Raw genomic sequence first — 15151 nt, 5'->3', positions numbered from 1 at the left:
TCTCATGTCTCGTGTCTCAGATCTCGAGTCTCATATTTCAGGTCTCAAATCTCAGGTCTCATGTCTCAGGTCTCAGGTCTCAAGTCTCAGGTCTCAGGTCACAGATCTTATGTATCACGTTCTTAGTCTCAGAGCTAAAATTTCTCTGAAAAACCGCGTTAATTCGAAAATCCGCGTAAAAAAAAACCGCGTTAATTCGAAAATCCGCGTAAAAAAAAACCGCGTTAATTGGAAAATCCGCGTAAAAAAAGCCGCGTAAAAAAAAACCGTGTAAAAAAAAACCGCGTAAAAAAAAACCTCAGTGTATTTTTATTTTACCCAAAGTTTTTTATTTTTTTGACTTTTTAGTTTATAGAAGATGAAACTCAGAAATAAGTCTTTCGGATGAAGCGTGTTATGGTTAGTATCAATGAAACGCACCTGCATTTTGCCGTCAAAACAAAAATTCCTTCGCGTTTTGTCGATGTTTAAAAAAATTTCTTATTAAAAGTTTATAAAAAAGAATCCGATAAATCTTGAATTACTTTTATTACAAACCAGTGTTCTTTTAACCTGTTCATAATGGGTAAAACCAGCAAAGATAAACGTGATATTTACTATCGCTTGGCTAAGGAGGAGGGCTGGCGTGCTCGTAGCGCATTCAAGCTTATCCACATCGATGAAGTTTTCAACATCTTTGAAGGTAATTAAACAAAAAACATGTTTTGTAACTTTTTGCTTCAAAATATATTGTTCACCTAGGTGTTACCAGAGCGGTGGATTTGTGTGCCGCCCCCGGAAGCTGGAGTCAGGTTCTGTCTAAAAAGTTGTACGAAAATCGTGACAAGGATGCCGAGGAGGTCAAAATCATTGCGGTCGATTTGCAAGCCATGGCTCCTCTACCTGGAGTCATCCAACTTCAAGGGGACATTACCAAGCTCAGCACCGCCAATGCCATCATAGAGCAATTTGGTAAAGGCCAAAAAGCTCAGCTAGTAATATGCGATGGAGCACCGGATGTTACCGGATTGCATGACATTGACGAGTACATTCAGTCGCAATTGCTCCTCGCCGCTCTAAATATTACAACGCATGTCCTGGCGGAAAAGGGTACCTTCATAGCGAAGATTTTTCGCGGTAAAGACACAACTTTACTGTACTCGCAGCTTAGAATCTTTTTCGAGAAGGTTTCGATAGCAAAACCAGCTAGCTCCAGAAACTCCAGCATTGAAGCATTTGTTGTTTGCCAAAATTACAAACCGCCAGAGGGTTACATTCCGCAGATGATCAACCCGATGTTAGACGATGTGCAGAAAATTGCCAGCGAAACCGAGTCTGAAGTCAACCGGTCTATAATTCCCTTCATCGTGTGTGGGGATCTACGAGGCTACGATTCCGATATGTCGTACAGCTTAAATGTAAGTTCTTTTTTTGTTTTCATATTTTTCAATATGAATGTTGCCTTCTGAATTAATATTAGATTATGTTTTAATGGTTTTAATACTGGTCGATCTATCAAGTAAATTTACACCAATGCCAAACAGTTCTGTACAGCATAATCCTTATTTAATTGATGCAACTGTTAATTTTTTAGATTTTTAACTTCACATTACTTAATTTTTTGAAAGATATATGAGGCGCTCAGAGCCAAAGTGCAAAAATGATCGATTTTGAATTAATAATACCAAACAATTTTTCATATTTAAAACATTATTTGGTGATTTTTTCAGATTTTTAGAATTTTATTTGAATACTTTAACGTGTGAAGGAACAATGACTTATTTAAAAAAACTTCTGGAAAATGGCCAAACACAATAACTTTGAGGTGAATTTTCTTGAAATTGACTTTTGTGGACCACTTAAACTGCTTTGGCTCCAAGGACCTCATATGTTAAATCGGATAACACGGAAACTTTAAGGCGTATTTTTCTTTAAAAGAACTATAAACGTACTTACAGCTGGTCAAAAAGTTTTCCGTATAGCATGAACTTTTACAACAAAGCAATCTGAAAAAGGAACTCCCTAAACAAAAGTGGTAACAGAAATTATGCATCTTGTGCAGAATTTAGCCCTTTTTGCAGAATTAATTGTTTTTGACATAGTTTGTCCCGTTTAAAAAATATATTATTTTCAGGACAACAAGTCCTCAAGATTATGTCGGAAAATGTCCGTACACTAGTATTCAGACTGGTTTATTTTCTTTATTTGTCTTCAGATTATTCTCGTTATTCATATTCGCCCTAAACTCCACTTGGGGCCTTTGACCTGATCCAATCCGATAGCTGCCTTGAAACATTTCATCACATGAGAGACCCACTTAAAAGTTCATATTTTATTTTTATTTCGTCTTTTAACGGGTATAGGATATCTTTAAGATGTTTTTTTTTGTTTTTGGTTACCCAGGTGGGAACTAAGGCACGTCGAGTTCCGTTTTTTAGTTTTTTATTTATTTTTTCCTCGGACAGGGAAAGCCCTTTGGAGTTAGGCTTCTCTCAAGCCTCTTCTCCAACAGACACAAAAACCTGTCAAAACAATTTTAAGAACTCATTTACAATATTATTCCAAAATATGTATGAGCACTCCAGCCAGTGAGCGAGATGATACTCTGTGAAGGAGTGCTTGGCACTTTTTGTTTGCTATTTCACTATTTTATACGATATGTCGTTTCTCCATGGAACCAATGGTTCGACTCGTATATACTCATCCGTGTATACATGCGCCCTAAACATATGCGCTTGTTATGCAATATTCGCTTAAAATTTGTTATTTAAATTAAATATCATTCTGACCGGCCGAGGTCATCTTCACGCCGTGGTCCGATCAGCTACGCTGATAGTCTAGCGTCGTTCATTTGATAGCTTCGAACCCATTCAGCTTAGTAAAGTTTAGTTAAGTTATCATACGTCGAGCGCAATTTACGTCAATCTTCAACTCCTTTGCAAAGCAATCATTAACCGGGAGAGCCCATCGCCGACTGTATGCCAAGTGTTGTTGTTACCACACATCTTCTGCAACATGTTGTTGGCTGTCTCGTCCGCGTCACCGCATGTTAGGCAGACCGGCGACGTCACACGTCCGAACCTGTGGTGATACTTCATGAAGCATCCATGACCAGTCAGGAAATGCGTCATGTAGAAATACGCTTCGCCATGCCTTCTCTCCATCCACTCCTTGATATTTGGGATCAAACGATGGGTCCACCTTCCTCTTTCTCAGCTGTCCCACAGCTGCTACCAGTTGGCCATGAAGATATCCCTGGCTCGTGTTCTCACGTTTTGCGTGCCGCTATTTTCGTAGCAATGGGAGTCCTCCACCGACAAAACTTTAGATGGGCATGACTCCCGCTACATCGCATGCCGCCTCCGACGAAACAGTGCGGTATGCACTGATGACCCGCAAATTTATTCGCCTCTGTACACTGTTCAGCTACTGCTGGATGTTAAGGCCAGATTTCCAGGCCGCCCCTCAGCTGCTACTCTGAATTCTCGAGTTATTCGCCATTATCCTCGTTAGTGCGGCCGTTGCTGTTGCCGCGTTCTTGCACACATACTCAACGTGGTTTTTAAAGCTGAACCGGTCGTCAATCATCATCCCAAATATTTAAGCTCGCACTTTTATTCGATAGTGCATGATCCAACTGTAATCCTGCCTGTTTGCGGTGAAATCAGGTTTGATATCAGGACCATCTCGGTTTTGTGGTGAGCCAACTGCAAACTCTTGGAGTGCATTCAGCTCTCTACCGCTTCTACAGCCTCTGAAGCTTTTAGCTGGACGATATCTGTTGAGTAACCCGTCGCTAGTAGCACGACGTCGTCCGCGAAACCAACCGACTTTACACCCTCTGGCAGACTCAATGTCAGCACCTCATCGTTCGTAATATTCCACAGAACCGGTCCCAGTATCCCCTTGCGGTACTCTAGCTGTAACATCCATTTCCTGAAATCCTTCGCTCGTCGCTTACGGTTCTGGAAATAGCTTTCCACTAATTTGCAGAGATATTTCGGTATCCTTATTTTTATAAGCGAAGAAGCAATCGCTGCCCAGCTGATACTATTGAAGGCGTTGCGCACGTCCAGTGTTACTACTGCACAAAAACGATCTCCTCGTCTCTTCTGAGGCTGGCGTTATCAGCGCTTTTCGACGACAGTTCGTTGGCGTCGACTGTGCATCGCCCTTTTCGAAAGCCGAATTCATTGATAGACAGTCCGCCTTTCCTTTCGGTGCACCGCTGGGTACGATTCAAGATCACCTTTTCCAGAACCTTTCCAACCGTATCCAGTAGGCATATTGGTCTGAATGCCGATAGGTTCCCCAATGGCTTTCCTGGTTTGGGAAGCAGAACCAGCTTTTGCTGTTTCCAAACGTCTGGAAACACCCTTTCCTCAATACAAATTTGCAGTGACGATCGGAACATTTCGGGAAATTCTATAATCGCGGCCTTAACTGCGATGTTCGGATCCGGACCCGCAGCTTTTTTCCAGCTGAAAGGATTTTGCGATGTCGCGCAGTTCTTCCAACGATATTAACTCCTCCTCGCTCGTATCCCAGTCGTACGGGACTTGCGGTCAGCTATAGATATTATGATGAGGGAACAGCTCTCTCGTTAAGTCCCCTCAGTTTGTTGGGGCATATTTCAGGTGGTGTGCTACCGCTTTTGTTTTTTGCCATGACTATCCTGTAGGCATCGCCCCATGGTTGGTCATTGGCATCAAGACAAAGTTTCCTTAAACATGTCTTTTTACTTTTACTTACAAATTCGCGTTTCCCTCAGTTCACAAATGAAATGTTTGATGTGGGTTTCAACGATTAGTTCTCTTCGTTATTGCTGCGTTACAAGCATGTGTAAGTACTTTCGTCAGGTTTTCTGCTGACAAGTTAGACAGATTTTGCTCCCACTTCAACACCTCGACAAAGACATTCCGGTCGAATATTTTTGTGCTCCAGCGTCGTTCACCTGCCATTACCTCTCCTCTAACTGACTGTGCATTCTTACCCACACGAGTCCTCGCTTATCCTCCGATTACTTGTCTATCTGGGATTAGCAAATGTGATATCTATAATGGATTCACGTCCCTCTCTGTGGTAGGTCCTAGTATCACCTGCGTTTGCCGGGTCCACATTTAGCCTTGCAATTGCTTCCAGTAGACTCTGTCCTCTGGCGTTCGTAAGGGAATCACCCATTCCTGGACTGAAGCATTGAAATCCCTAGCGATAATAACGCGGCTTAGACCTGTGAGAATCTTGACTACCTTATCCATCGTAGCGCTAAATTTCTCCAAGGTCCACCTCGGTGGAGCGTGGCAGCTACAGAAGAAGATCCCATTGACTCTGGCTGTCACGAAGCTTTCCTCATTTGATGTGACCACTTCCTGTATGGGAAACTTTCTTGTCACCCCTATTGCGGCCAGATTGGCACTGAATGGTGTGCTTTCAGGGCTTAATAGGGGTCTGCTACTAACGCTATATATGTCTAGCATCTTTTCCACAGCCATCTGTCGCCGAAGCTGTTGTGCTTCGTGACAGTGGTTGAGGTTTATTTGGATTACTTCCAAGCCCTTGGTATCGCTGCAACTGCCTTTTAGTAGGCAGGGCACCTTGGGTTGCCAATTATATGGTCACCAGTGTAAATAAGATACTTCGCCGGCTTGCAGCAGCAAGCCGCTATGTGACCTGATTCTCCGCACCCATGGCATAACCCTCGTCTGTTACCTCCCTCGCATCTGACAAACTGACCATCCCACCTTAAGCCGCCTGCACTCGACTGCTGTGTTGGCTCCTACCACTGGAAGCCTCACAATTGCAACCTGTGTTCCTGATTTGAGAGGACCATGTCTCAATCGGATCGAGATCTGATCTTCGCCGACCTTACACTGGTCGGCTAGTGCTGTCTTGACTTCAACTTCTGTCGAGATTTTTGATACGGATGGTCACTTCGTGATATAGCGCACGCACCTTTGCCTTCCGCTAGCCCCTTGAACGATGCAATCTTTGTTGCTGAACTTCGTTTCAACTCGAGTTGAAGGTGTGGTCTGATCAACTACGCATACGGTCTAGTCATATCTTTGTAGTAGGCCATTCATTCACCTGTAATTTTCATTACTTTTATTGGGTATTTTTCATAATACAGTATGATGTTGATTTTTCAGTACTAAATATTATTAAATTTTCCCATACAAACCTAAAAGTTCTAATTTACTTACATATGTAAATGTTACCTAAAAAATCCGCAAAAAATCATGGATGAGTTTTGAACCAAACCAAAGCTTTCTAGACCCCAGGCAGACCATGTAACTTATCGAAAATTCTTTCTATACGCTCAGTGCTGCTCCCTTCTGAGAAGGGGTATCATAACAGGCGACTAAAATAGCTTGTACACCCTCCATGGGGGTCAATGGTTTGAGTATTCAACAACTTCAACGTCAAATAACATACAAAATTATCAAAGCAACCGTTGTTCGTATTCGCACTGTTGGTATCAATTTCAACAAACTTGTTTTTATGAACAAAAAGATTCCCAATTGAGCATTCGATAGATGATTTTCTTCTCGAACAGAGTAAAATTAGAAAAACAGAGTTTCGATTTAATTCAAATTCAAATCAATTTTTTTCCGAATGGTATGGTTAATAATTCGTCCAAAAGGTCAACCAAAATATATTTTTACCATTTAAAGCATTGTAGATGGCTCTGAAGTACTCTCATCCAACAGATATACTTTTAAAGCAGATTTGTTTTTCCAAGACACACATTGGTTACCATGGCTAGATGCATGAATCTTGTTGCCCCAACTCTTAAGGTGGCGTTGCGAACATCGAGCCGTGGTATTTGGAGCGGTTGCTTCATATGGAATGAAGATGTCTACTGTTTTCATAAAAGCTGGAGTAAAGGTTAATACTGGAGTTTCCATGGATATTTTGAAGAATCAGGTGCTTCCATGGATTCGGGAAAAATTTGGTGAACCCAAGAATGTTGTTTTCCAACTAGATGGAGCTCATACCATACCTAAAAACGAACCCAAATAGGGAGAAAATATGAAGTTTTGGCCCAACAAACTTTGGCCACCGAGCAGTCCGGGTTTGAATCCCCTTGACTATTTGATATGTTCAAGTATGTATGCGCACAGAGAACAGAGTTCGAGCTGGAGCTCAACACGTGTGTGTGAATACCAACCTAAGTTTCGAACCAAATGCGTAAGTGGACTAACATACATTAGATGTCGCTACCGGTACACCTATTTTTGTTTTCATTTTTTCGACACGCTTAGAAATTAATACTCATCGCTTATCTCAAAGGAGGCCAGTGCAATGTATGACAGTAACACAAATTTTGGTGTAATAAATTTAAAAAAAATTAAAATTTTTAAAATCATGATATTTAAAAAAAATGCAAATCATATTTCAATCACAATTGAACGCTGTCATATGCCCCATATTGTTCAAACAATTTTGGCGCTGAATTGAAAGTTGAATTCCAAGTGTTAAAGTATTTGTTGGGATTTTACTATCAGTTAACAATTTTCTAGAACAGAAAATTTTGAGGTTATGTATTGGCTTTTCGGTCTTATCAGGTCAATTATAACACTTTTTATATGTGCTTCATCCAACGTTTCGAATTATATTAATTCTTTATCAAGGAACTAAAATTAAATACAGGAGCATAAAACATATTTTCTCATAATTAATATTAACATTAATTACTCACTCGGACATTCGTGTTATTGTCCAAAGCAGATGCACTCCTACAGCGTTCATCAATCGTCGGGATTCTGGCTATAAATTTTGAATTTGAACTCTCATTTCATGTCGGAAGTGAGGAGGAAAGCTTGCGTGTGACTTACGTGTCCAATATTCTGGTATCGGCCAGGGCGTCGGCGCCTACTCCGTCGTTTTGGAACACGTCCGTGGCAAAACTTCTATCACTCGACTCACTGTTTGTTATTATTGTTTGAGTTTTCGTAGCGTTTTCTTTACCGCCAGAACCCGGCGTCCATGAGTGCTTGCGAGTGTTTGCGAGAGAGTGAAACACTCCGCCGTACGAGATTGCTCTCCCGTCTGTGTCGCTCTGGATGTTGACGGTATTCGGGGTACTTTGTATGTAGCACATTTCGAGTACCTCTAGGTGCCTACGGTGATTGTTGGAACTGTCTAGGACGGTGGCTTTATCGAAGTCAAACATGTGCTCCTGTTCGAAACAATGTTCAACAACAGCTGACTGCCGCAGTTCCCGGATGCTGGGGTTTGACGCTGTGGCCCCTGTTGCTAATATGCGTTTCAATTTGGTGACATCACATTTATGTTTCGACATTCTAGTCCGTAGTTTATAGCTGGTCTGCCCAACATAGCATTTGGAGCATTCTTCATCTCGTTCGGGAGCGCCTGCGCATGGGATATGGTAGACTACATTGGAGCGATCGATCGGCGATATCGGATCTTTGACCACAGGCAGTAGGCTGCGTATCGTGTGCTTTTGTGTGGTGCCGATGCGTACATGCGGGTAATCCGTCTTAAGTGCGCGGATTACTTTTGCAGTTAGGCCGTCGATGTGTAATATGGATCGGTAGTGTTGTGTGGGTGTATCTTGTGTGTTTTGGGGGGTGTCGGTTTCGTTCGCTTTTCGAATTAATCTGTTGATCAGGGTCTTCGGGTAATCGTTGATTCTCAGATTCTCATGGATTAATTTGATCGCCTCCTCGGGGGGAACATTGGTTGAAAAGTTTTTGACTCGTTTTATAAAATTTAACGCTGTGTTGATTTTGAGGCGCGTGTTGTGTGCTGATCGAAAGTTGAGAAATCGTCCCGAAGCTATTGATTTCTGGTACCACTCGGTTTTGATTGATTGGTCGGGTTGTCTAATCAATACTAAATCTAAGTACGGGAGACGACAATTCGACTCGATCTCAACCGTAAATTGAATTTTGGGGTGGTACTGGTTAAACTTTTCTCTTACCTTTTCAACATGTTCGCGGGGCAGAGCTAGCAGTAGGTCGTCGACATATTTTCTTAGAACTGGTATCTGGAAATCGAGTGTCCGTGTCACGTTGTCCAAGAGCGATTCCATGACAAAATCAGCTATCGGACTAGAAACTGGATTGCCCATCGCCGTTCCGTATATTTGCTTGTAGAATTTGTTTTTGTATCTAAAATAACTGCAGGTCATGCAAAAGTTTACAATTTCAAGAAACATATCTAAATTAATGTTAGTATTCTTCTTTATGGCATCCCAATTGTTGATGATGTTGCTTAAAACGAGGTCCCTGGGGATGCATGTGAACAGGGAAACAACATCGAACGAAACAAGGATGTGATCTGGAGGCAAAACGACGTCATTGATAAATTCGCAGAACTCGAATGAATCTTTGACGTTGTATTTGCTGTTGATCGACGCTTGGAGTATCCGGCCCACATGTTTAGACAGCTGGTAAGATGGTGACGTCATACACGGTACTACTGGTCTTAGAGGTAAACCTTCCTTGTGTGCCTTGGGTGTCCCGTAAATGCAAGGCGCCGTAGCTTTATACGTTTTTAATTTCAATTCTGTGGCTCGGTAAACCGAGCCACAGAATTGAAATTAAAAATTAAAAACGTATAAAGCTACGGCGCCTTGCATTTACGGGACACCCAAGGCACACAAGGAAGGTTTACCTCTAAGACCAGTAGTACCGTGTATGACGTCACCATCTTACCAGCTGTCTAAACATGTGGGCCGGATACTCCAAGCGTCGATCAACAGCAAATACAACGTCAAAGATTCATTCGAGTTCTGCGAATTTATCAATGACGTCGTTTTGCCTCCAGATCACATCCTTGTTTCGTTCGATGTTGTTTCCCTGTTCACATGCATCCCCAGGGACCTCGTTTTAAGCAACATCATCAACAATTGGGATGCCATAAAGAAGAATACTAACATTAATTTAGATATGTTTCTTGAAATTGTAAACTTTTGCATGACCTGCAGTTATTTTAGATACAAAAACAAATTCTACAAGCAAATATACGGAACGGCGATGGGCAATCCAGTTTCTAGTCCGATAGCTGATTTTGTCATGGAATCGCTCTTGGACAACGTGACACGGACACTCGATTTCCAGATACCAGTTCTAAGAAAATATGTCGACGACCTACTGCTAGCTCTGCCCCGCGAACATGTTGAAAAGGTAAGAGAAAAGTTTAACCAGTACCACCCCAAAATTCAATTTACGGTTGAGATCGAGTCGAATTGTCGTCTCCCGTACTTAGATTTAGTATTGATTAGACAACCCGACCAATCAATCAAAACCGAGTGGTACCAGAAATCAATAGCTTCGGGACGATTTCTCAACTTTCGATCAGCACACAACACGCGCCTCAAAATCAACACAGCGTTAAATTTTATAAAACGAGTCAAAAACTTTTCAACCAATGTTCCCCCCGAGGAGGCGATCAAATTAATCCATGAGAATCTGAGAATCAACGATTACCCGAAGACCCTGATCAACAGATTAATTCGAAAAGCGAACGAAACCGACACCCCCCAAAACACACAAGATACACCCACACAACACTACCGATCCATATTACACATCGACGGCCTAACTGCAAAAGTAATCCGCGCACTTAAGACGGATTACCCGCATGTACGCATCGGCACCACACAAAAGCACACGATACGCAGCCTACTGCCTGTGGTCAAAGATCCGATATCGCCGATCGATCGCTCCAATGTAGTCTACCATATCCCATGCGCAGGCGCTCCCGAACGAGATGAAGAATGCTCCAAATGCTATGTTGGGCAGACCAGCTATAAACTACGGACTAGAATGTCGAAACATAAATGTGATGTCACCAAATTGAAACGCATATTAGCAACAGGGGCCACAGCGTCAAACCCCAGCATCCGGGAACTGCGGCAGTCAGCTGTTGTTGAACATTGTTTCGAACAGGAGCACATGTTTGACTTCGATAAAGCCACCGTCCTAGACAGTTCCAACAATCACCGTAGGCACCTAGAGGTACTCGAAATGTGCTACATACAAAGTACCCCGAATACCGTCAACATCCAGAGCGACACAGACGGGAGAGCAATCTCGTACGGCGGAGTGTTTCACTCTCTCGCAAACACTCGCAAGCACTCATGGACGCCGGGTTCTGGCGGTAAAGAAAACGCTACGAAAACTCAAACAATAATAACAAACAGTGAGTCGAGTGATAGAAGTTTTGCCACGGACGTGTTCCAAAACGACGGAGTAGGCGCCGACGCCCTGGCCGATACCAGAATATTGGACACGTAAGTCACACGCAAGCTTTCCTCCTCACTTCCGACATGAAATGAGAGTTCAAATTCAAAATTTATAGCCAGAATCCCGACGATTGATGAACGCTGTAGGAGTGCATCTGCTTTGGACAATAACACGAATGTCCGAGTGAGTAATTAATGTTAATATTAATTATGAGAAAATATGTTTTATGCTCCTGTATTTAATTTTAGTTCCTTGATAAAGAATTAATATAATTCGAAACGTTGGATGAAGCACATATAAAAAGTGTTATAATTGACCTGATAAGACCGAAAAGCCAATACATAACCTCAAAATTATTCCCGGTCGAACAACAAATAGAACAGAAAATGTGAACATAAATGTTATAATTGTAAACTATGGCTCGATATTCTTGTTGATGTTACCTGAGATCGACAGATGAGGACTTGTAACTCAGGGTTAGTAATCAGTAGAAATGAATAAAGTTATTAATAAACATGAGTTACAAGATAACATCAACCAGAATACCGACTCATAATTAACAATTATAACATCTATATTCACATTCTCTGTTCTAGAAATCTATTTACTGACAGACATACTTTAAAACTTGGAATTCAACTTTCAATTCAGCGCCAATATTGAGCGGACAATATGGGGCATATGCTGGGCATATGGGACATATACATATGACAGCCATTAAAGTATGATTGAAATATCATTTGCATTTTTTTAAAATCAAGATGTTCTTAAAATTTATTACACAAAAAGTTGTGTTACTCTCATACATTGCAATGGCCTCATTTGAGATAAGCTATGAGCATTTATTTCTAAGCGTGTCGAAAAAATGGAAAAATATGTGTACTGGTAGCGACATCTTATGGATGTTAGTCCACTTACCAATTTGGTTTGAAACTTAGGTGGGTATTCTCACACACGTTTTCAACCAATTTTTGTTCGGGGCCCGATGTCTGTTCTCTGTGGTATGCGTATGTTCAAGCGAAGGCCTGTGGCCATGGTTGTCCATTTCTCTCCGAGCAGCTTGAAAAATGCAACTCGGTGAACTTTTCGTTCTGAAACACTTGCTTTGCTCTGTTAAGACGCCGAGCGTACACCCAATCAAAGAGCACAGAAGGCTTCGCCAGGGTGAGAGCAAAAGAAAAAATCATCACATTAAGTGTAGGGGAGCAACGCTAAAGCAACTCAGTAGGTTCGGTTCTTTCCCAACAAGAAAAGGAAGAAGAAGAAGCAGTATCGTTTCGTGCTGTTTGTTTGCCTACTGTAGCTGTGGTAGGAAGAGAAGGAAAAAATGCACTTCAGTTGAGTGTTTCGGGATTTCTCCTTCTCACACAGTAGTGTTGCTATTGTGGATTGTGGCACCGGTTTTGCACGGCACTTGGCTTCGGCTGGAAGGAAGCGTGGTGCTCTACAAATCGAAGAAGATAACGGTGCGATTTACACAGCGCACTATCGGATTTGAGAAGTGCGGACCAACCATGCCTGTGGCTTCCACATCTAAGGCTTGTACTTTATTGTCAGCGGCTTATGTTGCGAATATATGATCTCAACTCAGATCTCGCCTGGAAAGAGTAGTTAAGAACGAAAGTATACACATCCAGTGATTGTTTCTTAATGTGTTTATCTACATGCCGGAATGAATAAAAAGGTTTTTTTTTATTGATGTCATGTAGACATCAATTAAAATGTTTTTGAACCTTGACGACAGATTATGGCATTTTTTATGGGTCATACTGTAGAATTTAATACTTCACCGAAATTCCATCAATCAGTGAATTAAAATCAGCTGTTAACACAGGGTGTTCAATAGAAATACAAAATACGAGACAAATTTCTATTTTTTTTTTGTGTAGAAAAATTTAAATAAATGCAACGAAAAACTCCGTGAATCCCAAAACGACACCGTACATTTCTAAACTGACACCAAAAAAGTTATGTGTTCAATTAATTTAAAAATTTGGTTCATACAAAACTAAAAGTAATAATTTACCCAAGAAAACGTGACTTCCCTAATTTGCTCTGGGTTGACAGTATGTATTGGAAGTTTGACGGTTTGAATAAAGTTACAAGCCATCGAATTTCCAATAGTGTCACATAGACACTCGAGAGTGGAATAGGGTTAAAATAGCTTGAAATGAGTATAATATTGCGTCGTGCTAACGTGATAATATCACAAACGATCTGTGATAATAACCTTTTCATCTTCATTAGATCATTTAAGTATTTACTGTTTTGAGTTTCAATCAGCACGAACATACCTACTATTAAAAATTCATGTTGTTTTTTTTTTAATAATTAAGCTATAAACGGAACAAGGAAACTATTTAAATATAGACGCTAGCAAATAAAAAAAACTTTTTTGGAGTTTTCCTTTAGCTACCTTTATGATTTAAGTGTAATTTAATTAAACAGTATATTTTCCCATAACCTATCCTAATATAATTAAATTTATAAAATAACTCACACCAGTTTGATTAGCCTACCTATGCTATAACTTTATTCTGAAAACTACTTAATCTAGCTGAACATGAGTTTAACCTTCAAGATCATCCATGAAAATCCCCAGTTCCATTTTCCAACGACCGCCCCCACACCATTTTATACGCTAGATAAACGATCCAAAAAATAGGCTTCCTACTAATCAATGGCCCATCAACCGTGAAATAGAAAAGCAACAACTTCACACCTGCTCAAATCCTGCTCAATTCTTTATGCCACTAATGAGATTGTGTGTTCACGTCCTTTTTTTCTCTTCGTTTTTTTTCCATCTCCATCTCTTAACAAACAGCTGGACCCGGAGAAGGACTACGAGTACCGGGATGTCGTTCAAAAGCCACTTGCCCCGGCCTACAGCGAGGTGTTGGAGCGGATGAAGACCACTTCGCTAAAGCACGGCAGCATCAAGGTGGAGCACGATAAGAAAAAGGATTAAAGTCATTTGGAGAGAAAACAAGTTCAGCTTCGTGGTTAAATAGGGGGCTATAGAGGAAGACAGGTGGGTAAGTTTTTCTGTATACCTAAATATAAGAACGAAACGCGCGCTACGCTAGCCGTCATGATTTTATTCGACGCTGTCGTTCGCTTCTCTTTATCTCTCAATATGGTAGGCTTAAAATAATGATTCATACTACTTTATGTGAATGGACACGACGAAAAGATGCAAGTAAATTGATGTGACCTACAAAGCGAACTTTCTGGTTCTGGGTGAATATCACAGAGGCTCCCACATTACCTACTCCTTGGGTTGGATTTTAGCCTGGTTGGCTTTTTTTTGTTTGGTGTGTTTATAATCGCTTCCATCCACCACCGTAAGTGTTTTCGATAATCACTTAGCTCTACAATCTTTTTAATGTTTCTGATTTGGCTTAATTTATTTCGTTGGGACATTTTGTGGTCTGTGTCAGTGACTGAATTTGTTCTCATCATACGTATACAAAGAATTTGTATTGAAATTTTCTGATTCTGATTTGATCCGATTGATATTATTATTAATATTTTTTGGTCTATCCATGACTGAATCAGAACACCTGATATTATCATACTATTCATAATTATAACACTGACCATACTGACTGGACTCTCGATTTCTTTGTCGGATATTTTTTCCAGGTTAGCGCAACACCGACGCACAGTGGGGCAGAACTGACCAATCGATGGTCAAAACCTCATAACTTTTTCAAATCAAATCTTACTGGTTTGAAGTCTTCTGAAAAGTTGTTCATCTAATTAATATCTTTAATTTGATGTATTTTTTTTTCATCTAGATATTGTGAAATTTGATCTAGATAACTTTGTTTAGCAGATTTTCCTTATCAGCTTGAAGGCTACTCAGTAGGGTGTCCCAAAATTGCATTATGTCTGGTAATCTGGGGGCTCACCCTCCATACAATAGATTAGGATGTGGAGAACAAACTTTTGTTTGC

At 40.9% G+C, this 15151-nt stretch overlaps 1 protein-coding gene across 1 annotated transcript; it reads left to right on the top strand.

Moving 5' to 3' along the window:
• Positions 1-440: 440 nt before the first annotated feature.
• Positions 441-14404, top strand: LOC129756736 (putative tRNA (cytidine(32)/guanosine(34)-2'-O)-methyltransferase). Its single transcript, XM_055753731.1, has 3 exons — positions 441-682; positions 742-1397; positions 14017-14404. The coding sequence occupies exons 1-3, from the start codon at positions 562-564 to the stop codon at positions 14158-14160; spliced, it is 921 nt and encodes a 306-aa protein (XP_055609706.1). The 5' UTR covers positions 441-561; the 3' UTR covers positions 14161-14404.
• Positions 14405-15151: the final 747 nt, after the last annotated feature.

This window comes from Uranotaenia lowii, chromosome 3 (genome assembly GCF_029784155.1).
Source record: "Uranotaenia lowii strain MFRU-FL chromosome 3, ASM2978415v1, whole genome shotgun sequence".
NCBI lineage: Eukaryota > Metazoa > Arthropoda > Insecta > Diptera > Culicidae > Uranotaenia > Uranotaenia lowii.
The sequence above is the reverse complement of the archived record's forward strand: the minus strand, read 5'-3'. Positions and strand labels throughout refer to the sequence as shown.